Source organism: Lycium barbarum, chromosome 3, assembly GCF_019175385.1.
Source record: "Lycium barbarum isolate Lr01 chromosome 3, ASM1917538v2, whole genome shotgun sequence".
In the NCBI taxonomy this organism is placed as follows: domain Eukaryota; kingdom Viridiplantae; phylum Streptophyta; class Magnoliopsida; order Solanales; family Solanaceae; genus Lycium; species Lycium barbarum.
The window spans coordinates 125,125,243-125,152,363 of NC_083339.1; the positions used below are offsets into that span (position 1 = coordinate 125,125,243).

The 27,121-nt window shown below is 34.4% G+C and overlaps 1 protein-coding gene and 1 pseudogene across 1 annotated transcript; one reads left to right on the forward strand and one right to left on the reverse strand.

The window, feature by feature from the left end:
• The first annotated feature begins 9,439 nt into the window (after positions 1-9,439).
• Positions 9,440-12,813, forward strand: LOC132632288 (11-beta-hydroxysteroid dehydrogenase A-like; annotated as a pseudogene).
• Positions 12,814-22,541: 9,728 nt separating this feature from the next.
• On the reverse strand, positions 22,542-26,720 carry LOC132631281 (SWI/SNF complex subunit SWI3A-like). The gene is made up of 6 exons (XM_060346875.1): positions 26,599-26,720; positions 26,366-26,419; positions 24,906-24,977; positions 23,405-23,481; positions 23,073-23,236; positions 22,542-22,821 (listed from the first exon to the last, which is right to left on the reverse strand). The coding sequence occupies exons 1-6, from the start codon at positions 26,718-26,720 to the stop codon at positions 22,642-22,644; spliced, it is 669 nt and encodes a 222-aa protein (XP_060202858.1). The 3' UTR covers positions 22,542-22,641.
• Positions 26,721-27,121: the final 401 nt, after the last annotated feature.

Genomic DNA, 27,121 nt, shown 5'->3' on the forward strand with positions numbered 1-27,121 from the left:
GAAATATTGACGCGAAAATATCGAGGAAGGCTAAGGGCAAAATTGAAATTTTGAAAATTAGTTTCGTGAATTACAAATTATTTAACCAAGTAATTGGGCTAGGAAAAAGTCACAAAAATAGAGGCCCAATTTAAAGGGGTGGCCGGCCAACCAACTATGGCCCAAGCCCATGTGGGATACTAAATGCAAGACAAATAAATATAGGAGGGTCCATGACTAGTCTTCATTTTTTAGAAAGTTCAAGAACATAAAAGAAGGAGAGAGTGAGAGCTACAAAAAAAAAAAAAAAAAAGGGGCCATTCGGCCGTGTGAGAGAAAAAAATAATTGTTGGAGCTCAAATCTTTGGTTCAAAATTCATCTCTTTTGAATTTCTACTAAGCCCGGAAACCCTCTTCAATGTGATGCAATTTTAGAGGCAAGAAAGTACTTTGTTTTACCTAGTGGAAAAATTAGAAAAGGTAAGGATTCTACTCCTTTCTTATGGAAAATTTAAATTGTTATAGTGAGTAGAGTTTAATGAAAAATATGGAGATGTTGTGTGTGGTGTGTGAGCCGTGTGTGTGTGTGTGTGTGTGTGTTGTGGCCGTGTGGTGTTTTTGTGAAGGAAGATGAATTGAAATTGTTTAGTATGTTAATTATGTTGTTGTGGCCTTGTGATGTGAATGGAAGATTAATGGTTCTAGTTGGCATGAATGGAAGATTTGTTGTTAAGTTGTCGGAAAGTATGTGATTTTTTTTTATAATTTATGTAATTGTGGGAATGGAGTTGTAAGATGCAAATTGTTGTTGTTGTTGATGAAAATGGAAGATGAAAAAAATGTGTTGTGAATGTTGTGTCGAAGGTTGGAGGTTTCGGGTAAATTATAGTTTTGGTGGGATTGTTGTATATTTTGCAAGAGTGGTATGAAATGCTTTTGAATTGCACGTGAATGATCTTAAATTGGTAGTGAATATGGAAGTGTCGATAGCGGCTTGAAAATTCGTAGTTGAATTGAATGTTGATGGATTATGTTGAAAGGAAGGTTACTAATGTTAAAATGTGTTTTGTATTGATTAGTGATGTTACTGGTATGGTTGTTGGTATTGTTGGTATGGTTGTTGATGAATTTGGCCGAGTTAAATTCTCGGGGATGTTGAATTTATAGGGGAGATGCTGCCGAAATTTCTGTAGACAAGTACTAATTAGAATTAAACTCCTAAGTACTTGTAGCTAATTTTTGGGTAATTGATAATATTATTGTACATATTGGAGAGCCCGAGACTTGAGTCGGGATTTGTTTGGTGAGTGATCGAGATTTGGTAGTGAGCGATCGAGGTATGTAAAGCTTACCTTTCTTTCTTTTTGGCATGACCTTTATGAAATAAACGAATGACATATATGTATGCTCTAAAGAAAATTCTACTCTTAGAGCCACTAGGATGGCCTATATCTTTGATTTCCATAAACTATTCCATATGACTTGACACATGCCTATGATGTTTGAAGTACTAGTCGAGACGCTTCCGGATGTGGTTCGAAAAATATTTGATATGGCCTAAGTTTGGATATGTATATTTCGGATATGTGCATATGATTCTAAGGCTTCGTTTGAAGCACCCTATAATGTTATTTGAAAGCTCCTCAATATGAATGGTGCTAAATTTTCAGAAAATGATCTATGAAGTGTTTTTCGAAAGTTTTGTAATTTGAAAGTTCGCAACTTTTGTATACTAATTCGGATGGACTCGATGCTTACCTTGAGCCTTCTAATATCAGTATGCATATGTATTTATTCGTCGAGTCTTGGAATTTATTTAAATATGTATATGCATATGGTTTCCGCACTACTCCGCTCGTGCCTACTACTATGATATCGTTCGACGGATCCCGGGCCGGTTTTGTGATCGTGCGTACTGTGTGATATTCGGTAGTATGATGTGTTACGGTTCCCGAGACCTCGCCATAGGGCCGGGTACCGCTTATATACGGTGTTATGATGTGATATGACATATGATATGTTCTGGTGTTGTGATATGTTACGATGGTACGATATGTTCGGGGATTGTACGGAGATATGAAACCTTCTGGAGTATGATGTGTTGTGGCGCCAGCGTCGGAGTGGCGGTCACGTTCCTGAGCCTTATGCATGATTTTTATTTGCATGATATATATATATATATATATATATATATATATATATATATATATATATATATATATATATATATATATATATATATATATATATATATATGTATGTTTTCTGCATAGATTTTGATATACTCATTCTGTATCCATTTTCGGTACTCCTCACTTCGGTTATGATTCGGATCTCTGTATTTCATGATTTGCATACTCAGTACATATTTCGTACTGACCCTCTTTCTTCGGGGGCTGCGTTTCATGCCCGCAGGTACGGACGTTCGTTTTGGTGATCCTCCAGTATAGAATACATATTCTGCCACTTGGATTACTCCTTTTGATCCGGAGCTCATATTTTTGGTACATATCTTCTGTTATACATATTCTGTATATATATGACTATTTGGGTACGGTGGGGCCCTGTCCCGTCATATGTTCTGTCATGATTTGTAGAGGCCTGTAGTCATAAATGTGGGTCATGGGTCATGTTTGTTCATTTGTGATTATGATCTGCGTATTAATGCGGCCCCGTTTGCTATTATGGCCAAAACGGCTCATTTGCTTGCATATGTGTGTATATCTGGGCGATGTCTATTCCGCCAGCCTACAGGATTTGATATGATGTTTCTGTACGGGCGACCGCTTAAGATGATATTAGTTTCAGTATCTGTTTAAAATAACGTATGTTAAGTTTGAATAAATCTTTGATATGTCGATCTGGTACGTAAGTCTGTTTGGGTGTCCAAATAGGGCACCAGTCGCGGCCCACGGGGCTGGGTCGTGACATGCACCCTTGACTATAACGTGTTTCTTCGTGGGATTTAGCCCAACTGGCACGCTCAGAACCTCAGGCTGAGTTGGGTCTGGAAACTCGACCTCTTCCTCATCGGGAGTTGTCACCATAGGCGCCGAAGGATGAACCTAAAAATATATAATAATTAGTACCATTTTCTATTTATATTGAATACATTAACATATGTTGAATAATCAAACCTGTGTATCGACGGGAGCCTAAGTAGGCTCCTGAGATGGGTGTGGCGCTGAATTTGATGTAATCTCCTAGACGAGATGTTGTTCGAGGTCCGAACAAAGGTTAAAAAAATTAAGTAAATATTCACCTTATATTGAATAAAATTGATTTTAAGTAAAAAGCTTACTTGTGGCTCGATAGTCTCATGAGAAGACACCTCTCACTCGGTAAGCTCATAAGTATGCTCATGAGTGGTCGCTCTTGTGGACCCACTGGGGCCGAATCCTAAAATATGAAAAATTATGAAATAATAAGTAACATATATATTTAAAATAAGTACTTTAAATAATCAAACATGTATTTTAGATATTCACCTTATATTGAGTAAAATTGATTTTAATAAAAAGCTTACATGTGGCTCGACAGTCAAATGGGAAGACACCGATGGCTCGGCAAGCCCATGAGAAAATGCCTGAGGGGAAAACTCTTGTGGACCCACTGGCGCCGAATCCTAAAATATGAAAAATTACGAAATAAGTATTTTAAATACTAATCGGGATTAAAAAGTCATCGAAGTCAATAATCCTGGGTCTGTCTGAATTCCTCACAGGCCGGTCATCACCTAATGACGCGCGTAATGCCACCCAATTGATGTCATCACGCTCCTCCATGTACGCATTCTGGATAAGCTGAGATGAAGACCCAAGTATCTCGGCAAGTAGGAGCGCCAGCGTAAACGTAGGTGATTGTCCACCTAAGATGCCACTGGCCTGGAACGACTGCAGATGGACTAGAACAGGAACAACCTCTGGAATGGGAGCGGCCTCTGAAACGGGAACGACCTCATCTACTAGACGGTGTCCTCCACCACTAGGTCCTCTAGCAGCAGCACCGCGTCCTCTGGTAGCGCCGTCTCCTCCTCTGGCAGCACCACGTCATCATCCCCGTGCTGCCTGATACTCAGCCTCTGGAACAGGATCATTCATGCGCCTAAACTCTCCTGCGGTCCGGATACCATCCTCGGATATCCGTACCATCTCCGCTCAAGCCCGCAACCCCGGGGTAAGGCATATGCTCTAACCCTAATATGCGTAATCATTGTACGACCACCAGCTGCATTTATGTTCAACAGTAAAAAAAAATTATTTTTAAAACGTAACAATTAATACAATTAAATAAATCTAAATACGATAAACTTACCAACGCCTCACACTGCCCCGCGACTGATGAGTATCCTACATTCCTTGTGGGATGGAAATATAGTTTCCGATCAATCGGCGTGTGATCCCATGATACCAACGCATTTAATCCTGAATGGGAGTCACATGGCCGACTACCACTAAAGTGCCCAACCTGTGCTGCCAACGGTGGAGCTGGACACCCATGAAAGCGAGAAATGCATCATTATCGGCGGCATGATCGTCCCGTTAGTAGCGGCGGAGCTCATGACGAACGTCAGGGGATATACGTACTTTGTGTATGCCCAAACTGCCATAAGACGTGCTCGGGCATGTGGTCCTCAATAATGTCCAGGGGTATCAATGGACATTGCGACCTCCACACTGCCTGCCCTGCCCTGAAAAAGGCCGGCAACCCATCCAATATAGCAGCGTACGACATCCATATAAATAGCTGCAAAAAATATAAATACAAATTAGTGATCACCAAGTAGAAAAGACGTTTAATTAAATTAATAATGTAAAGTTAAATAGTTTTACGGCATCGTCCGTCATGTGATCAAGCTGGTCCCGGAATGGAAGAATATTGTGGTGCATATCTACATCCCGATCAAAACTCGCCGTCCACCTCCTCGCATAGGGTATGTCAATATCAAGGTGATACATAGGTACGGGCTGAAAAGGCAGCATCCTCTCCCATGCTCTAAGCGATATACGATTTTTTAGTCATCGTTTCAAGAGGTTTGTTTACATTTAAGGAACACACACTTAAAATGTTACCTAGAGAAGAGCAAAAAATTCACACACATCGCTGACACTGTCAATAGACACTGGGCATAGGCATGTGTAGAGATATGCCAAAACAGCACCGCCCCAGCTATAATATCCCAAGCGGTCCAGATGCTCAAAAAAAGTCAAATATCGTAAGCTGACATAGGCACCGTATGAGTTAGAGAACAAGATGCCCCCGAATATAATAAGCAGGTACAAACGGGTATGACGATCAACAATGTCTTGCCGAGTATGGTCCTCAACAGGAGGCTGTGCCTGCAAATAAGTGCAGAGTGCGCTAATCTGCACCTAACTCTGACCCGACATCTGGCTCGCGGCATCAGGCATGAAGTGGGTGAGCCTAGTCAACTCCGTCACCTATGTACTACTAGGAGGAGGCTCCTACAGAGTGTATAATGTCTCTCCATCTACCCACAGTCCAAACAGGACCTTCACATCCTAAAGTGTAATCGTAGCCTCACTGGTGAGAAGATGGAGGGTATGTGTCTCCGACCTCCACCGCTCAACCATGGCCGTAATGAGCGCCCAATCATATTGTACCTGACCAACGGGCACGCAACGATAGATACCGCCCCGAAACAGTACCTCTAAACCGTGGGGGTATGGGGGGCACTCGCGTAAAAAAGCCCATGCCCTCTGCAGCCTACGGGGGCGGAGCTTAGTCGATATCCCTATAGTACCAGCCCATAATAACTCTGACCTATGATTGTCTTGCAAAGACAATACTGATCTAACATCGGGCTCCGGGTGAACATTCAGATCCATGAAAGAGTCGCGTCTATAGAAACTAAATTAGTCATTATTCTTAAAATTGAAGAGAAATTATATAAACTAATTAATCATTTGTAGGGAATATGTGAATTATGTTGTATTATATCTTGTGAATAATTAACATGGAATAAATAATTTCACAAATAAATAAAGTAACAATGCCACAATTAACATAATCGGAGATTACTATATTTTTTGTAACTAATCTCTATGTACGTGCATTTCACAAATATTTCTTGTCGATTTTTATAATATTATTTATATTCTATTGATAAGACACTTGAAAAAAATCTAATTATTATCTTGAATACAATATTTATTTTGAATGTATAAAAATCAAATATTTACTGCCTCGCGCGAATCTGAATATTTGATTTGGTAATTTTTGTTATCAATATTTAGTATCTAGTCTTTTCCAAAAATTATTTTCACTTTCTAACCAAATATTGGAAGAAAGAAATTATTTTTCAAAATAACTTTCGTCATATTAAATGTGCAGTAAATTTAATATGTGATAGTAAGGACACGGGGTTTTGAATTATGTGATGGAAAAGACTTCTAAGTTAATTAGTTTGGAATCGAAATTCAGTAGTAGTATTTGTTTAGAACTCTATTTTGAATATGTGATATGTTTTTAGTTGACCAAATAACCAACACAAATATGATAAAATTAGACTAAAAGACTATATTAGTCAACAACATATTTTTCTAGAAACTTTGCATTTTATCGTTAATGTATCTATTTATGAAATTCATAATAATTTTTATTTCCGTGAACATAAATATTAAAAGAAGAACTTTAACTATTCTTTTTTAAGTTTAGTAGATAATATTTTTTTATTTATTTTGTATGTTACCTAGTTGACTTAGAACAAAATTATCTAAATATCGTGTTATTAATATGTCACCTAATTGACATAGAATAAAATAGATAACATATATATTCATGCTTTTAAAATAATATAGATTTAACAATTCATAATCAATTAACAAAATAATAATTCATAAACAATTAACAAAACATCAATTCATAATCAATAATAAAAAACTAATTAATTAATAATTGCATATTTTACAAATAATAGTACATTAATATATTAAACAATTCATAAATAATTAACAAATTAACAATTCATAAACATATAACAAATTAACAATTCATAAACATATAACAAATTAAAAATTCATAAACATTTAACAAATTAACAATTCATAAACATTTAGCAACTTAACAATTCATAAACATATAACAAATAATAAATTAGCTAAAAAAACGGGAACAGTAGCAAAAGCTATTGCCCAGCCCGATCAACAACAAAAATAAAATTAATTGTTTTTCGGAAATTAATGACGATTAAATGTTAAACATGCTTAGAATATAATTGTATATAACAAAATAATAACAAAAATTCATAGTAAAAAACCTTAATCGAAGATTTTTGTAGGGTTGTTTTAATTGAGTTATATGCCGCTTTTTCCAAAATTCAAGCTTAGAATCTTGCTCCTTGACTTGAATATACCGAGAATCTAAACTTTCCAGATGAAAATTAATAGAAAACGACATTATTTGAAGTGGGGACCACCATAAAAATGCCTGCTATGGCTTCTTGATTTTTTTGGTTGTGTAGGGGACCAGTGATGGAACCCGTTGGGGATTTATGTTGGCTCCTATAGCGCATGGGTAAGGAGGGGGTGGGATGGGGGTGAGTGGTAGGGTGGGGTGGGGTGGAGTGGATGGTGGAGTGGATGGTGGAGGGTGGGGTATAATAGGGAAATAAAACGCGTAACCATGGAAAAACCACCAAATCCGTGGTTACAAAAATTAGGACTTTTCATGGTTATATAACCATGGGATGGACCACGGGTTTATAACACCATACCACATAATTTTAAGAACAATAGAAACAAATATGGTTTCATAGAAAATCATACATTAATGAACCACAGGAAACCACCATCCAAACAGAGGGTTAGAATAAACTAAACACCACAAAATCCTTCTCCTCTCCTAAGTGGCATGCCATGTCACATTAAAACTCTATTTTTTTTAATAATAAACTTATTTAACTCAAAGAAACTCGTTTAATCCAACTCAACCCTTATCTTATATCCGATTTAGACCAAAATATCCAAAGAAGCAATGTTAGACCTGATTTTATATCGCATGGAACCATGGAAAGACACAAAGGTTTAATACTCAATTTTATACCCGTTATTTTACAGTAGGGGAATTTTGGACAGCGACCAAAGATTTCTGCAACTTCTATGAAAATTCTTGCAAACTTCAACAACCAAACTAGCTAGAACAAAATCAACAAATTTATAGTTAATATTTGTCCAACTTCTGAAAACAAATTGTTAGGACAACTCGTGGCATACAAAAACCTAGAGTTAAACATCTTAATATTGAATAAAAATAACCATACTTCAACTCTCCAAAATATGAAGGTATAATATTTTATTAACCGGATCTAATAGCAGTTGTAATCGCTCAGTATTATTGAACTTTGTGTTCAGTCATTACAGGTGCAACTAAATAATAATTTTATCTACTAAAGTTTGAACTCTAATTTGCCTTCATTTGATGCTGATTTCAAAGTTTAGCTCTTTTTCTTTATATATTTTTTTTTGGAAAAGTATATCTAATTTTATAATATACCTATGTGTAATTGTACACCAAAATATACCCCATATGTTTCATGATAAGTGTTGTGTTACAAAATCAAGAAGGCATTAACATTTTCCATTCAATTTTGCCCTTATTTAAATAAGTGGAGTTTTACATAATTAAAAAGTCATTTAGTACTTCTTTTTCAAGATACTTGATTAAGGGTAAATTAGTAAAAAACACTTTTAATTTTCTTGGAATGAGTAGTTTTCTTAAGAAATGTGCCCAAATTAAAAACACCACTTATTATGAAACGGAGCGAGTATTATGCTAAATGGTTCGTGGCATTATGTCCAAGAACTCACACACTCACACTTTTAGAGCAAGAAAAGGGTAAACATACTTTTACTCAAATTTGTAGAGAAAGTTAGGCTTTTTGTTTATGCTTTATCGTTATTGATAGGTATCAATATTTCAGAAAAGTATTTTGTCTTTTTATCAGTAAAAAATTGCTTCTTTGAATGTTGTTTAATCCGGTCTAAATCGGTGACATAGGTTGAGATGGGTTAAATAGGTTTGTATGAGTTAAATACGTTTATTGTTAAAAAATAGAATTTAATGGGACATGACATGTTACTTAGGAGAGAAGGTGGGTTTCGTGATGTTTAGTATATTACGAGGAAAAAAAGGATAATTGAGTGATACTTTAGTCCTTAAAAAAATAAAAGTGATTTTAAGAGGCAATTTAGGATATTAATTAATTAAATAATCTAATATACAAACTTAAAAAAAAAAAAAAACTCTGCTTGTTCCAAACAAACTTGTTAGTTTCCGGATTCTGTCAAATGACAACAGAGTAATTCAATCCACTCGTCTTTTGTTTGATTACGGCCGAAATAATTTCATTGGTATCCTACAAACAAAAAATAGTTTCGAAGTCTTCTCTTCTAAAATCTAAACAAGAACGATAAGCATGTGAAGAGTGACGCGACAACTTGAACCGAGTGTACGTGTCGAATTGCTTCAAACAAACTACCAAATACAAACACCGCTTCCCCGTTTCAATCCATATCCATGATTATTTCTTTTCCCTTTGTTTGTTCTTTATATCACTTAATAAACGTTCCATTGCAAAGCTTAATAATAGTTCACAGTTGTCACATTTTCTGTAAGACCAAACAGCTAAGTAATTAGTAATAGCCATGGTGTTATTGGACTTAATTCATGGATTTCTCAACTTAGTAGCTCCTCCACTTACCTTCTTCAGCTTGCTGCTTTTCGTGCCACCTTATCAGTTTTTCAAGTACTTCCTTTCAATTTTGGGCTCCGTTTTCGGTGACAGTGAGGATGTTGCTGGCAAGGTTGTCATCATAACTGGGGCTTCCTCTGGCATAGGAGAGGTTATCTATTAACTTGACTTATTTTCTTTGATGTATACATTCGACATTCCCTCTTTCAACTAGTTTAGATTAACGTCGTCATTTAGGCCTCTCCCTATCAAAAAGGGTTATCTCTTAATCCTTCTGTTCTAATTTATGTGGTTATATGTTTTGATTGGATACAAAGTTTAAGAAAGAAATAAATCTAAAATAAGTTATAAGGTGTTTGTGTGGTTATAACTCATTTCATTAAGTTTAATATAAAAGGTTTAAGATTAAGCTATTTCTAAATATGTAGTATGAAATATGATTATTTTTTTAACAGACTATAACGGAACGTATAATACATAAATTGAAACTGAGAGAGAATAATCAAGAAATGAATTGTGGGCCTTATTCAATCCAAAAGCTAGCACAAAAAAAGATATAGAAAAACATATGTGGGACTTGATCCACTCTGCACACTGGGGACATTTGGAGCTTGGACAGTATAAATAGATCTTGAGTTTAACTCAACCCTAGAAGTTAGTTCAAAAGATAGCTCAAGAGGTTGAGAATTATCTAAAATCATATAACGAGACAAATAACTTAAGCACTCATAAAGAAATAGGCCTTTGGATAAACTAGTTAAAAAGGTGAGCATTGCCTAAGATCAGATAAAGGAACAAATAATCCAAGTCTAAACTGATGTTGGACACAACATTTATCTTTATGCTTCGGACTCACAACCTCTGATTAAATGTGGAGGGTCACAACATATTTTGGGCTTTCTTTTATTTGGATATTTTATTTGGTGTAGATGGTTGATAGCTATAAAAATGCTTGATTTTGCAGTATTTGGCCTAAGAATACGCAAGAAGAGGTGCTTGCTTAACCATCGCTGCAAGAAGAGAGAAGAGTCTACGCGAGGTAGCCGAAACGGCACTTAACCTAGGCGCCCCAGATGTTTTAGTGGTTCCAGCTGATGTTTCAAAAGTTGAAGACTGTAGAAAGATCGTTGATACAACCATGACTCACTTTGAACGATGTGAGATTCGATTTGTTTGATTCTCCTACTTATAATGCTTTTGAAAGCTTTAATTATGTTAATATTGACAAACTTTTTATTACATGCAGTGGACCATCTGGTTAATAATGCTGGAATGACTGCAGTTTCTCTGTTTGAAGAAACGGAAGAGATCACTAACGTTAGATCCATCATGGTAATAATAATATATTCATGTCAAGGGTTAATATGCAAATGGAAATTACTCAATTAGTCATTACAAATAGTTTGAACTCCGCCCTCCTAATATATAAGAAACTCTGAAATTTCATACAAGCATATTTTGGAATTTGCAGGACATCAATTTCTGGGGCTCAGTTTATATGACAAGGTTTGCAGTTCCGTACCTGAGATATAGTGAAGGTAGAATCATTGTGCTTTCTTCTTCAGCTTCTTGGATGCCTACTCCAAGAATGAGCCTTTACTGTGTAAGTCCACAAACTTTGGTGTTTCCCTATTTTAACCCATGCTGGACAACTTTACATTTGTTTTGACCCTTATTTTTTGTCATGGTAGGCAAGCAAAGCCGCAATGGCACAATTTTTTGAGGCGTTAAGGATTGAATTCGGACGGGACATCAAAATAACATTGGTGACACCTGGCTACGTTGAATCAGAAATGACGCGGGGGAAATTCATAGACGAGACCGGAAAAGTAGATGTTAATCTTCAAATGAGGGATGTAAGTTTGCTTTTTAGGCTCGTTTCCCAAACATCACCCCCCGCGTCTCTCTCGCGCGCACATTCCCGGTGCTTGCACTAGAATACTGAGTACATGATATGTGTCGTTCATGCATACATTTATCATTAAATCATGGTTATTTAATGCATGTAATGTCAACTCAATTTATGACTTAAACCAAACTAATTGTGATTTGGTGCAAACATTCAGGGAGTCCTATCAAATTACTAGCGTCGCTGAAGACAATTCTGTGATTAACTTGCTAGGTTCTATATATACACATGCTCATTCTATGCCAAATTATGCCACAAAGATTTGACCTGTGACTATTACTAGTGAAGTTAGTATTTTATAAAACCAGCTACATTTTATTAAGATACGGAGGTCGACTGTAGATAGAACTCAATTTTTTGTGGGTCGAATTGACTATAGTGTGAAGTTTTAATTCCAGCTACAATTCAAGATACTTGACTCTAAATTGGACTTAAATTTATGTGATATAAGTAATCATGATTTCTCTGTCCCCGGTACCCTCAATGGCTAGAAAATGAATCATGATACACGTGTTAATTTACACGGTATTGATGTCTAGTTAAACTTAATTTTATATGTTCAAGACAATCATTTGTTTCTATGGGATGTTCCTGTGGTTAAAATGTCACAATGAACCACAACGTCACGAGTTTGAATTTCAGTAACCTCTCAGTTACTGTTATCAAGTGGCAATGTGGTCGCCAAGGAACTTCATAAATAATGTACTAATATGGGGGTTTACAAAATAAACCAGGTGCAAGTGGGCATAACCCCAGTGGTCAAAGTAGAAGACTGTGCCAGAGACATTGTGAATGGAGCTTGTCGCGGAGAGAGATACATTACTGTGCCAGCTTGGTTCAGGGTCACCTACTTGTGGAAAGTTTTCTGTCCGGAGGTTGTTGAGTGGATTTTGAGGTTGTTGTTGCTTACTGGTTCGGGAACTTCATCCGAGGATGCTTTGAGCAAGAAAATATTGGATTACACTGGCGTTAAGAAAGTCTTGTACCCTGAAACAATCCAAGAGCTGGAACCTAAGACCAAGTGATTCTATCAGTCCAGAACTGGAAGCTATATTAAGATCTTTGTAACTCTGTTACTAGAAATTTTAGCCAGGAGAAGCTTTTAATTCAGAGTATTTTGTAATTGTGAATCTTGATGTTGGTTGTATTAGCGTGTCTTCCTGTATACTCCTACACAATTGTAAGAACAGATCAACAAAATAAATGTTCTCAATGTGGCCGCATATAACTAAGGTGAAGAGAGTCGAGTTCGTGCAACTGTATAAAAAACAATTAAGGATTTTTAGGAGATAGTATGGTAGTTTATAGTAGGATTTCCCTTCTATTTCCTCGTAATAGCTTACAGCCCATTTACAACTGCCTCATACATGCTATTAGCAGTTCGTGAATACGATATTTATGATATTGACGAACTGCCAATTTACACCTGATTCATACCATATCGAAGATGCAATTTTCGTTTAAGTTTGCCCGAATCATTTTGGGTCCATATCTCAGTCCTGTCTGTAATAATACTCTCTTTTGTTGGTTCAGCAAATCATAGTAATATAGATTGGTGCTCCAACCATTATTCATTTTCAAAGAAGAGAAGAGAAACAAAAGATAAATGTTCCGTCGGCTTGTACATGATTAGAGCAAGCTGAGCCTGAAATATTGAGCAATATTTAAGTCCTTATCAAACCTACAGAACATTCTTGATGTTATGGTGTACCATTGCATGATCAAAACTAAAATGTGGTATTGGTCAATTTTCTAGTTTTGCACGACCTTGTGTGATTGGTTAATTTTCTATTTCGCACATCGTTGTAGTCGAGCACCATCGGAAATCTTCAGTTTTTACTTTATTTTTGGTATCTTTAAATGGAGCTTGGATTACGATTTATTCGAACCCAGTAATTTGGCTCGAATTAAAAAGACACATAAGTGATTTCGAACCCATTAATTAATCAAATAAGTTGCGGTAGAATTCCATACTCAATTATGAAATGAGCTAACTACCCTTAAAGTTCAAATTGGAGCCGCATATGCTACTACCCCACAATCACAGTAACTCCAAATTACTCCACTTCTTAATATATTACTAATACATTGGCGAACAAATCATCAACTAAGCAAAACAATATTAATAAAAACCAATAATTTCTTTTGTTTGTGTGTAGTGTGTACGCAAAATGAGGTCACCAAAACATTGTGACATTAAGTTCTGCTGCCACAACGAACTAGCAAATAACACCTGCATCGTACCACATTTTCTTTCATAAAATCTCAAAGACATTAGATATGGTTTTCCTTTTAAGTTTGTCCGAATCTCTTGCGGCCATTTCTCGTCCCTTAACCAAAAAAAGAACTAATCCCTGACATCTACATTAGTGCTGTTCCTGCAAATCATAACATAGGATGGTGCTCCAATTCATTTTCCAAATCTGAAAAGGAGGAGACAAAAGAAGAATTTTCCCTTTTAATCACTTGAATATGATTGAAGAATGTTAATATATTCTAATAGACAAAAGCATTTTCAGCTAACTCCACAAGTAGAACTCATACACGTGGAGAAAAGGGCACAAGGAATCCCCCAAATGTTGATTCCTTAATGGACAGAGCTTATAATAACATGGCAGGAGATGCGGCAAGTGCGATGCATACTTCATTCTATCCCGTCTCATTTTATTAGGCGACATTTAATTTGGGTATGGAGTTTTAAAACGAAACAAAACTTTTGAAATTTACCATTCTAAAATATGTAATAGATATTTATGTGATTATTATTATATTATTTCGTGAAGTAAGGGTCAATAAAAGGTTCAAAATTAAATTGAACTCAATGGGAGAAAGGAAAATAAGGAGAAAAATGGCAAAAATCAGAGAAAACAGAAGAATATGAATTGGGAGGCGTCACGTCATGCTTGCATAGATCGGAAGAGTAAGAAAAATAGGCCGCACATGTTCATACCTCGAGTAGTAGAAGAAAACAATAGAAATTAATTAAAAGGAGGGAAGAAGAGATTTCAGGAAAACACATTAATGATAATAATGAGAAATGACATAAATGAGATGTCTTTAAATTTATGTAGATTTTCTAGCAATCAAATAAGGAAAAGAAAGTGAAAGTTTGACCAAATAGATAAATGCACTTGAAGAAAACAATAGAAAAGGGTGGAAATGGGAGGAGATTTCAAGAAAATAAATAAATAATAATCATGGGGAATATCTTAAACAAGATGTAATAATTTTCTTCCAATTTTCTGGAAATAAATAAGGATAAATATTCAAAAAAATCAGAAGAAAAAAGAAGATAAATACTAAGACAAGATCATTACATTAAATACAGACATAGATACATAGATAGACCTAAGACTAGATTATATTATCAAGGGCTGGATTTGGTTAAACAGTAGGATTTTCTTAATGGGGAATCATGGGACCACCACTTTTTTGCTATAAATACACATGAAAACTCACCTATATGCATCACTTCATATCATAAGAAAAAGAGCTAGTAAGACATGGAAGCTAAGAGAGTAAAGAAGCAGAGTGGAGTTTTACTAATCATGGTGATTATGGTCGCCTTAATTTGTGCTCCAATTAAGGTGGAAAGTGCTTTTGGAATTAACTTAGATCCATGTACACCGCCTGCATGTGAAGCAGCATGCAGGAAAATCTTGAAGGACAAGTACCAAAGCTCGTCATGCGCGACTGGGCCTAAAGGAAAATATTGTATTTGCTTGGGATGATATATATGTACTTTGTTATAAATTTCAATTCACTTCTCCTCATATTAATTCCATGTGAAGGGAAAGAGGGAATGTTGGGTTTATGTACTGTATCAGTCAGAATCTCATCAATGAAGTAATGTTCTTCACAATTCGAAGAAAATAGGTAGAAGTACCATTATTTATAACGGTACAAAATCTACTTTGATTAAAAAGTGAAAAAAATCTTTTTCCATTTGAATTTGGCTACAAATTTTATTTAGACATCAATTAAATAAACTATCAAATAAATATCAAATCTTAAACAACTTTGAATTAGTCTTCCAATAAGTAGCTATTCGGCAAATCAATTTCTGAGTGATATCCAAATTAATTAAGACCCCGTTAATGTGTAATTAAATGGCTATCTTAATAGATAATTACCTTGTCTTTGTTGGAAATATTAGTAAGAACTAATGCTTCTTCGTTAGTAATAAATATACTATAAGATTAATTATCATGATTATGGAAAAGAAAAAATCGGAAGATGTTTTGACCAATCATCAAGGAGGACTACTCCCAGGGGCGGAGCCACCCCCACCCAAGGGTGGTCAGATGAAAACCCTTCGTCGGAAAAAGTTTCCGGGTATATAGGTTAATATTTTTTTTTGGATATATACTAATTGATGAACAACCTTGACCAGTGATGGTCCAACGGCAAAGGGTGTGCAGATTCTCCTTCTGCGCGCGGGTTCGAGCCTCTGGGACACCTTTTTTTTCCTTCTTTTACAATTGACGAAAATTCTCATTTATTAATTAAAATTCAGCCAGGATGACGTCGTTTAAACTCTAATGTTTGACTTTGTGTTTTTAAATTAAAAAAATAGTTACTCATTAAATAAAAGCTAGTCAATATTTGTCTTATCCTACACTCTTTGGAAAAAGAAACATAACTGGCCATTGTTGCATTGAGAGAAAAAAAACCCTTCTCCCCTTTTCTTTCAAGTTTCAACCCTTTTTCCCTCCACAACCATTGTTATATTTTTTCATTAAAGACATTGCAGTCAAGAAGGTATTCTTTAGTTCTTCTTATCCTTTAGTTAGATATTATATTTTTTTGATAGTATTAGTTCTTTTTTCTCTGAAATTGATGTGTATTTCTTGAAATTGCTTTTGTGCATTTTTTCTTCTTTGAACAGAGTTAGTTTCACATTTTAGTTTCTCTTAGTAGATAACTAATGGTCATATAATTAAAAAATTAATAACTTAGTAGTTAGTACTATTTGGGGGAATGAACAAAGTTTCAAGAATTCTTGAATTCTAATACAGTAATATTGTCTTTATGTTGTGCTAGTAAAAACTTATTTTGTATGGGTTGAATTCTGTTAAAAACTATCAATATGTTAGAGTAGATTTATCTATCCAGGAAGTAATTTGTATGACTAATTTTTAACAAGTGTGATGCATTTAACTGTTATTTCAGTTTGAAGTTTCAATGAGCTTGGAGAAATATTTCCGTAAAGTACCAAAAACAAGTTCGGCGTCTCAAAATCAAAATCAACTACATCGAGATGAAAATGATACGAGCCTTTTCTATTAATTATTGAATATGTGTACTGAGAATGACTTTGAATAGAGCTAAAGTGCCACCTTGAGTTTGGTATGCAAGACTAAATCATGTGTTGATGTTGAACATAGGACCTAGTATACTGTTGATATGGTTTTCTGGAGAAATGAAGTCAATGCATATCTTCAATTTCATGTGCAGAATACCAACAATTGGGCTAAGTTAAATTAGGAATAAAAAAATTAGTAGACATATTCAGCAGTATTTTGCTGGTTTCTGTTTTAGGATTTCTTTTGAATAGTTGGTTTATATGATTTGAGCAGGAACAAGGTTGGCCAACTATGGGATTGCAACTACTGAATATGGGAATAGGTTTGGGTAGGAGTTGTGATTTTTCTACTCTGACTTCCTCCACAAATTCTTCAGATTTGGACACTAAGGTCAGTCTTGCACCTTTATATTAACATAGTACAATTACATGCGCTGCTTTTCTTTCTTTTCTCACCACCTGTTATAAAAGTATGAACACCCTTGACGAAAATCTTGGCTCCGCCACTGACTACCCCTCTTTTTTTTTTTTTTTTAATTTTTTAATTTTTTAATTTTTTATATTACATAGGGGGGAAAGAGATTACAATGTGGGATTCGAACCCTCACCAACAAGGTGAAAATTCAAGTAGGCAACCAACTGAGCTACTAATATCGGGGGAGTACTCCTCTCAGTTTCATTCCAAGTTTGTATAATTTATCAATCAACTGCCCTTATTGAGTTGCCAGCCTTTGTGCTTTTAAAGCATTTCTTACGTTTTAGATTAGAAATTATTTTCATAGTGATGTGAGAAAAAAGTACTAGTTCCATTGTGTACATTCCCTTCTGTCTCAGGACCTCCAAGTTTGTCAATTAATCACTTCTATTTAATTTTTAAAAGCTGTCAGTAGCATGCAAAATATCACTTCTTATATCTTTAAGAAAGGTTTTTTGCAGAGTGAGTATTATTTGTTTTTAATCAGATGTCCTTAATCTAAATATGGAAAGTTATTACCCCCTCCGATTCATAATAAGTGGTTGTCTAAGTTCATGCCCACTTCTTAAGAAATTGTCCACTCCTAGAAATTAAGAGTATTTTCACTAACTCACCCTTAATCAAATTTTACCACTTTCTAAGTTGACATTAGACATTGGTATTTGGATATTAGTTAATAAAGGTAATTTTGAAAGAATAAGTTCAATTTCTTCTTGAAATCCTAAAGCACCACTTAGTTTGAAAAAAAAATGAAAAGCCTAAAACACTATTTATTTAGAAACCGAGGGAGTATTATTTTTTTAACACACTTAGGACCGAGTGAATCCTAGATAGGGACGGAGCTACAACTTCCGCTACAACGACCTGTTTGCTTGTAATTACAACGACCTGTTTGCTTGTCTTAATGTAATTACAGTATAATTACAAGTGTGTTGTTTGGTTGCACAAGAATAATTACACAGTTAGTTTAATTTAAGAATAAAATTTAATTATAAATAAATTAAAATTAATATCTAAAAAATATGTGCCTTTATAAATGATATTAAATTAGTTATTTAATAATACATTGTTTCTTGAAAATATGTTAATTAATAATCATATATTTGTAACTAATATTGTAAAAAATAATTGATATATAATTTCAAATTAATAATATTTTAATTTTAATTGATTATAAAACTTAAAAGCATACATTTTTTGTGAGAATATCATGGGATTGGATGTTTGACAAAAAAATAATATTTATAAATATAATGTCATAACATTATTCAAATGTTTGACAATAATTCTATCAACTGTAAGTGAAAAATAAACAGTATGCAATGTGAAATAACAAGTCAATAGTACTAAAGCAAATATTTTTAAAATCGAAAATATAACCTAAATTCAAAATCTAAAAGAAAAAAATTTAACATAATACTCTTATGTCAAATTCCAACGTTACATAAGTAAGCTTCAACGTAACATAAGTAAATACTCCTATAATTTGAAAGAAAGGAAAAATATAAATCTATAACCTCATTCAGAACGAAATTATACTTTAATAACGTCACTCATTATATGTCAAGTTTATTAATAACTCATTCTTTCTAATATTAAGAGATGTAGTTTCAAAAATTAGAATATTAGCACGGTTATGCTAAATGAATAAAATAAAAAACTAAAAAAAAACGAGCAATTATATGGAACCACAAGAATAAAGATTGGGAATGAAAAGAAAGGAAATGAAATATAAATACTATAAAAAGTAAAATAAAAAAGAAATTAAATAATAGAAATAAAAAATAAATCAGACAAGAAAATAAATTAAAATAAAATAAAAAATAAATTAAATATTAGAAATTACATGATCGAATCTCAAGTGAGGACCTGAGATCAATCTCGACGCCACCCATTATCAAAAAGAATTACACATGTTTGGCCCATGAAAAAAGAAAGACGAGACCTGCACGTGAGGGGGTGTGTTGAGAATATAATTAAATAAAGTGTGCTCTCTCTAACAGCTTAAGCTTTCAGATGAGATAGTCACACTTCAATATAATTAAATCTATTGTCACCACAATTGTCTCTACCACTATCAGCCACTACGACCACTACAACCAATTCCTACTACCAACCACTTCCAATCTATTGTCACCACAATTGTCTCTACCACTATCAGCCACTACGACCACTACAACCAATTCCTACTACCAACCACTTCCACCATCCCATTGCCGTCAATATACCACCAATATCATTGTCAACCACCACACACGCTTCAGCCACCACCACCAACACTATTAACGACTAGCACCAACCAACTTCATCATCACAACCACCACCAGTACCGACTGTCAACATCGAGCCAGTCACTACAACACCAACCAACTCCACCATCACAACTATCACCACCACCACCACCACTACAGACCATCTCCACCGTCATTGCATAAATGTTTCATTTTTTTAATCAAATAATGATTTTATTTACTAACTTTATAAAAAAAAAACTCATATTTTGATTACTTTTATTTGAAATGCATATTGTTATGTTTAAAAATAAATAAATTATGTTCATTCAGATGTTGAAAAACAAACGATCTTAATAATTCAAATGTGCATTCAGATTCAGATGTAGCTTAATCTTAATGCAAACAAATAGTCTAAATGGTGCATTTAGTTTAGTACTGAGTTATTAATCTAGAGGAATAGGGAACAATTCTCACTTAATACTTTTTTTTTTCCTTTTTTTAGTGGTATATCCATGTTATAAAAATCCGATATTCGGCTCTGACGCCATCAACGAACTACCAAATAACACCTGCTTCATTCATATCCTATTTTTTATTTTTATACTGAAACTCAAAAGTCACAGTTTTGCTTTTAAGCTAGTCCGTATCGTTGGGGGCCATAATCAAGAAAGTAATCACCTGAATCTTATGTTAGTGCTCTCCCTTCCTACTCCTGCAATCATAACACGTAGTGGTGCTCCAATTCATTTTCCAAATTTGCAAAAGACACACAAAAACAGAATTTTCCGTTTATGCACTTGTACTGATTGGACACAGAGGCGGACACACGTGTACCCGAGGGGTGTCATCCGACACTGCTTGGTCGGATTTTTTATTTTTCTTTATAAATATATAATATTATGCAACACAGAATATAGGTTTAACATAAAATAGATTACATTGCTTAGCGAAATAAGCCCGGTAGCTCAGTGGCGTAGCGTGTCCACATTCCCATTGAGGTCATGAGTTTGAAACCTGACTGACACGCTTTTCCATTTTTAAGTTTTTAAAATTGCTTTGAAATTTTCGGAGATTAAACATGTTGTGTGTTCTTTTTAATTATTGTTAGTTCACTTAATATTTTTTTTTTTCATTCTTTTTGCTTTTTAGCTGGAATTTCTTGAAACTATCCATCGTTTTCTTTTGTGGTGAAATTATTTAAGGTTTATTTCAATCGATATTTGAATTTGTAGTTTAATATGAGTTTTTTTTTTTTTTAAAATATGACATCATTATAGTAATTTATTTATTTGTTCACTAATACTTTAAATGTCGACACCGCTTATGAAAAATCCTGCGTACGCCACTGTAGGAAAGAAAGAGAAGAAAAAAAAAGAGCAAGTTAATCAAATTAGTGAGAGTTAAGGCAATGAAGAAGAGTGGAGTTGTGCTAATAATGGTGATTATGGCAATTGGGCTTTTAATTTGGGCTCCAATTAAGGCGGAGAGTGCCATTGGGATTAACATAAATCCTTGCACAGTTCCAGAATGTGTGGGTGCATGCAAGAAAGCATTGAAGTACAAGTACCAAAGTGCCACCTGTGCCACAGGACCTAGAGGAAAATACTGCATATGCTTGGGATAATACTTTATAACCTTCTAAGAACCAGCCATGCATGTTAGGTAATATTAATGTCTAGAATAAGGTTCGTTTTAATCCACTTCTCTTCATACTGCATGAGAGGAGGGAAGGAAAAGGCATAATGTAATTGGATTTTTAATTTCTCGTGTACTAAATTAAAGTTATTCGCAATTTGGTAAATCTATTAGTGGGTGTTCGCCAATGGCCTAGATTAGTGTAATCAAACAGGAGTACTTTCAATGAAAAGTTGTTTGGCTTTGTTATAGATGTTTAGCAAAAGTTGGAAATGCATTAATCCCAGGGTTAAGCTCTACCCCTTCCGTCTCATATTATCTGTCGTGATTCTCTTTTACACGCCTTTAAGAAATATTAATTAGGAGGGGATTTTAACTATCATTGGTATTTGAATAATCATAACACTACCTCATAATTGAGGTGTTTGTAGTCTTTAAAACAACTACAACTAAGGTAAAATAGGGAAATAATAATAATTGTCTTGAACTTTTAAAACGACAAATGATTTGAGACAACTATTTTAGAAAGCACAACAAATAATTTGAGACGGAGGAAGGACATACTTAGCTTAATCAGCCCACCTTTAGATATGCTGAATTTGGAAGGATCAAGATGGTTGAATTAATAATGGATAGACCATAATTTCATGGGCTAATTTTGCCACTCCTAATTATAATCGAGCGAAGGAGACCTGAACGGACCCCTTGCTAGCTCTGGTCTATCTATTTTTAGGATGCTCTCTTGTAGCTTTTCACGACCATTTACCAAAGGAAATTATCCCAGCTCACATGATAAGCAGTCTACCCATGCTCTGGGACAAAAGTTTCAAATAAATTCTCAAGCTGAAGGTCAGCAAAATCCTAGTACTGGTAGATAACAATAGCATATTTGCCTGTTCTGCTTTTTTATCATCGTTTTTGGTTTTTCCCTTTCTTGTGGTGCTCCAAAGCGGCCAAGTGGACCTTTGGCAGCAACAAAAATCTGCTTTTGTTTAACAATATATACTCTCATAACTCAAACTACTAAGACCCAAAAAGGTGAAACAAGAATTCAAGCTAACATCTGAATGATACCGCCCTTGATCTGCAGCAACAGAGCTACCCTCCCAGTAATCCAAATCAATCAAGGTGCACACGTGTAATCCGTAATCAATTCTTTAAAGGCACGTCCACAATTAAAACTAGTAAGGAAGTTAGCATACAGTTAAAAATGAAATTTAAAAAAGCAGTATAGTTCAACCGAACAGGAAAAGCATCTCAAGTATAAATCAGGCACATATTGACAAATCATCATCAGGAGAGAATATCTGAAGAAGCAAGCTAAGGGTGATCTCTCTACAACATCATGGTATATGACATTCATCAAGAAACATCAAGCTATATGCTGCTACTTTAAGATTTGACTGAAGCATGATCCCTCCATCTAGATACCCCGGCACTAAATATCTTCTGCAAGATGTCCATTCTCTCCATAACTAAAGATTCTTCTAAATCCTTCATTTGGCCGTGCTGCTTCTCCATCATCAGGTTCAAAGCATCTACATGTTTCATTTTGCGTTGCAACTTCTTCACCTTCATATAAGTAGAAAGAAACACAAGCCAACCAAAGATATTCAGGGAAGAACCGAAGTACCATAAACGTAAAGAAGCTAGAAAATGAGATGTACAAAAGCAAAGGATAATAAAGCAAGTGTTTTAGACTTCTCCTGACCCTTCATTGTTTTTTTTTTTTCATTTTCAGAAAAGACTTGTTCCATTTCTTTTCTTTAGCCCTGAAACTCGTTCGGAGTTCACCATTAATATAAACCAAACAATAAACTCACCTGTGCTTCAACCAAAGTAGAAACCAGATATTCTACTTCTCTCTCTTCCTGATCGGCCAACAATTTGGCATGAGCAGCAGCAGCACCTACAGCAGTTGCAGTTGCGGCCCTCATACATAAATTTAGTGGAATAGTAATCCTCTGAGAGACTGCTACTTCTGTTTCTGCAAGACAATGGAACCACAAAGTTAATAAAAAGAGATCATAACCATGTCTATATGTTGTTAATACATGACTGCAGGTGATCGCAATGAACCAACTTTTAGCAGTTGCTACAGTCAGATACTCTGTTTGGAAGTTAGAGACAAAATGATACATATCATGGCAAATACCTGATCTGGCGGGCTTATCCTCCCCTTCAGCACTTTCAACTTGACTCGCCCTGAAAATAAGACAATTCCATTTCATGCTAAAGAAGTAAAGTAAATTTAGAACTGTTAATGATAATTAAGCCAAGACGTAATGAAAGCAAGATACAAACACAAGAATGCTGAACATACATCAAAAACATAAGAATGCTGAACATACATAAGAGGGAATCATACAAGATAAACTGCACAGAGACCGAACGAATTTGCACATCAAGTCAATAGTTACATACTCTTTCTGTCCATATTATTTGTAAACCTTCACTTTTTAAAACAATTGAAGAAAAGAGGAGGTCCTAATGTACTTTTCAAATGTTTGACAATAATTCTATCAACTGCAAGTGAAAAATAAACAACATGCAATGTGAAATAACAAGTCAATAGTACTAAAGTAAATATTTTTAAAATCAAAATGTAACCTAAATTCAAAATCCAAAAGAAAAAAATTTAACATAATACTCTTATGTCAAATTCCAACGTTACATAAGTAAATACTCCTATAATTCAAAAGAAAGGGAAAATATAAGTCTATGATCTCATTCACAACGAAATTCTACTTTAATAACGTCACTCATTATATGTCAAGTTTGTTGATGACTCATTCTTTCTAATATTAAGAGATGTAGTTTCAAAAATTAGAATATTAACAAGGTTATGCTTAATGAATAAAATAAAAAAACAAAAAAAAAAATACGAGCAATTACATGGAACCACAAGAAGTAAAGGTTGGGAATGAGAAGAAAGGAAATGAAATAGAAATACTATAAAAAGAAAAATATATTTTAAAAAATAAAAATAACTAAAAAGTAAAAATAAAAAATAAATTAAATAATAAAAAATAAAAAAGAAATTAGAAAAGAAAAGAAATTAAAATAAAATAATTAAATAATAGAAATTAAAAAGAAATTAAAATAAAACTAAAAAGAAATAAACTAAAAAGTAATCCTGTAATTACAGGGTGTAATTACACCCAATCTGAGCACCCCCCCCCCCCCCCCTTGAGAATTGGAGTGTAATTACACCCTCTCAATTACACCAAATTCCAACCTAACTGTGTAATTAAACAAACAGGCCAAACTGTGTAATTACACCCAATTCCAATTACCTGGGTGGCTTTCCAAACAGGCCCTAAGTGTTCTTGAAAATAACCAATACTAATTACATAGCATAGGAATTATAAATTTGAAGAGTTGAAACAAGTGATTATTGGTTGATATTATAATTGTTCAAATACTAATAAGATTGAGTTAGACTTGTTCTTAAACAGAGTGCATATTTATTAAAAAGAGATGAGAGTAACTTAATAAAAAAATAAATTTTATTTATGATTTCTTAAGGGGTGTGCAAAATGAAAATGTGACAAATAATATGGAATGGAGGAAGTATAAACAACTTATCAAGTATTCAATAAGGTGCTTTTCTCGAATTCAAAACTCATAAACTTAAAATTTTAACTGTCTCTGACCCTAAAGTGACTGCTTCTGAAGCAGTGACTTTAAGCACCACGATAGCTGCAGTCACTAAATCATCGTTTAGGCTTCATAATTGCTCAAATCACAAATAAATAAATAATTATGTACTTACAATGAGTTGTAAATGATTTTTTTTTAATTTGTTCACAAATTCCCAAAGTTTATGCTACTACTATTTTAAAATATGATTGAAATAACTACCACTGAAGTTGTAGTTACACTGCAATTCTTTTAGTTTTACATCAAATCTCGCAAGTGGTTTTTATTTTTTTATGTAAGATATTGGAAAATAAAAAACAAGAAATATTTGTAGAATCATCTTCTTTTTTTTTGCAAATGGTAAAGAGTTATGTTGAGGCACGAGAAAAAGTATTAAATTGAGTTGCTTAAACCTCCCTGTTTTGCGCATGCCTTTTGCTTGCACTAGACTGAGTACATGATATGATATGGATATGATATGTTGTTTATGTATACTTTTATCATTAAATCATGGTTATTTAGTACATGTAATATCAACTCAACTTATGACTTAAACCAAATTAATAGTAATTACTTGGTGCAAAAATACCGGTGTCGGTAATCTTTTATCCTACCAAATTTGTAGCATCGTTGACGACACTTTTTGTGTTGAACTTGCTAGGTTCTACTATACACATAACTCATTCTGTGCCAACTTATGCCACAAGATTTGACTTGTGACAATTACTAATGAATTTAATAATTTTATCATACCATCTACATTTTCAATTAAGATATGGAGATTAAATTGAACTTAAATTCTTTTGTGGGTGTAATAGATTTGAGTGTCAGTTTCAATTCCAGCTACATTTCAGGCTACTTGACTTTAGATTGAACTTAAGTTTATGTGATATGAGTAATGGTTTTCTCTGTACCCGTTTCCCCACTTGCTAGAAAATGCATTGTGATACCCGGGTTTGCACAGGGGTCACATGTTATTGATGTCTAGTTAAACTTATTTATATTGTCAGGACATTGAATTTCAGTAACCCCAATGGTCAAAGTAGAAGGCTGTGCCAAGGCCACTGTGAATGAGTTCAATTTAAAGTCAAGTGATCCATTATTTAAACCAATTGAATTTTTTTGCCCAAAGTAATCCATTATTTATGTGAATGTCTTTAAATTTATGCATATTTTCTGGCCGTCAAATTAGGAAAAGAAAGCAAAAGCTTTACATAATAGATAATATAAAGTTGAATAAAAGAGCAGAAGCAGCTGGAAATGGGAGAGATTTTTATAAAATAAAAATAAATGATAATAACAAGGAATATCATAAATAAAATGTATTAAATTTTCTTCCGGTTAGAAATTAAAAAAAATCAGGAAAAAAATAAACATAGATGCAAGACTTATGGGCAATTGCACATCACCTTTCTTATTCCCACACACATATACATACAAAAATATAGGTCAAAGTCATAGAGAGCCCCTAAACTTGTCCACAGATTCCTCATGGCCACTTAAACCCAAGCTTGTTCCAATTGAACACCTGCACTATTAAGAAATGTACCTATTAGATGCTTTTTGCTGATGTGGCGAAGTGTGTTTAATACACACAAGAGAGGAGCTTGACAAACATTATTTACCCTATTTTTCATTTATTTTTATTTCTTCTCCTTCTTCATCACGTTTTCTCCTTCCCGCTGCCTCCACTGACGCCGCAGCCACCGGCGAACTCCAGTCCGTCCACCACGAACCACTGCTCCCTCATCTCCCCCTCTCTTCATTTTAAATAGCTTTTTCCTTTCTTCTTCAAGTTTTTTACTCACCATAAACAGACCCATCACCATCGTTCGCACCCCGTCGCCACCCTCCCGTGGCTTCCCTATTCCTTGAACCTTAGAACTATTAACCCTCCCTAAACACCACCCTTCAACATCACCGCACCACCTTCAACCCGCCACCACTGTACAACCATCGTTACCACCCTACACCTTAAACAGACCCCTTAACGCCCTTATTTTCCACCAAAAATCACCCTAAAAAAACAAGCTCTAAACCCAACCTCTGTAATATCCGACATTTTCTACGAAAATTTATTTCTTTCATTACTCCATTAATTCATTCTTAAAATAATAAGTTATTTATCCATAAACTTGGTTACCCCTAAAAGAGCAACAATCGAATTTGTACGCGGTTTAAAGGATACGTGACTTAAGCTTAATAAAAAATGTAGAGAGTCAACGAATAC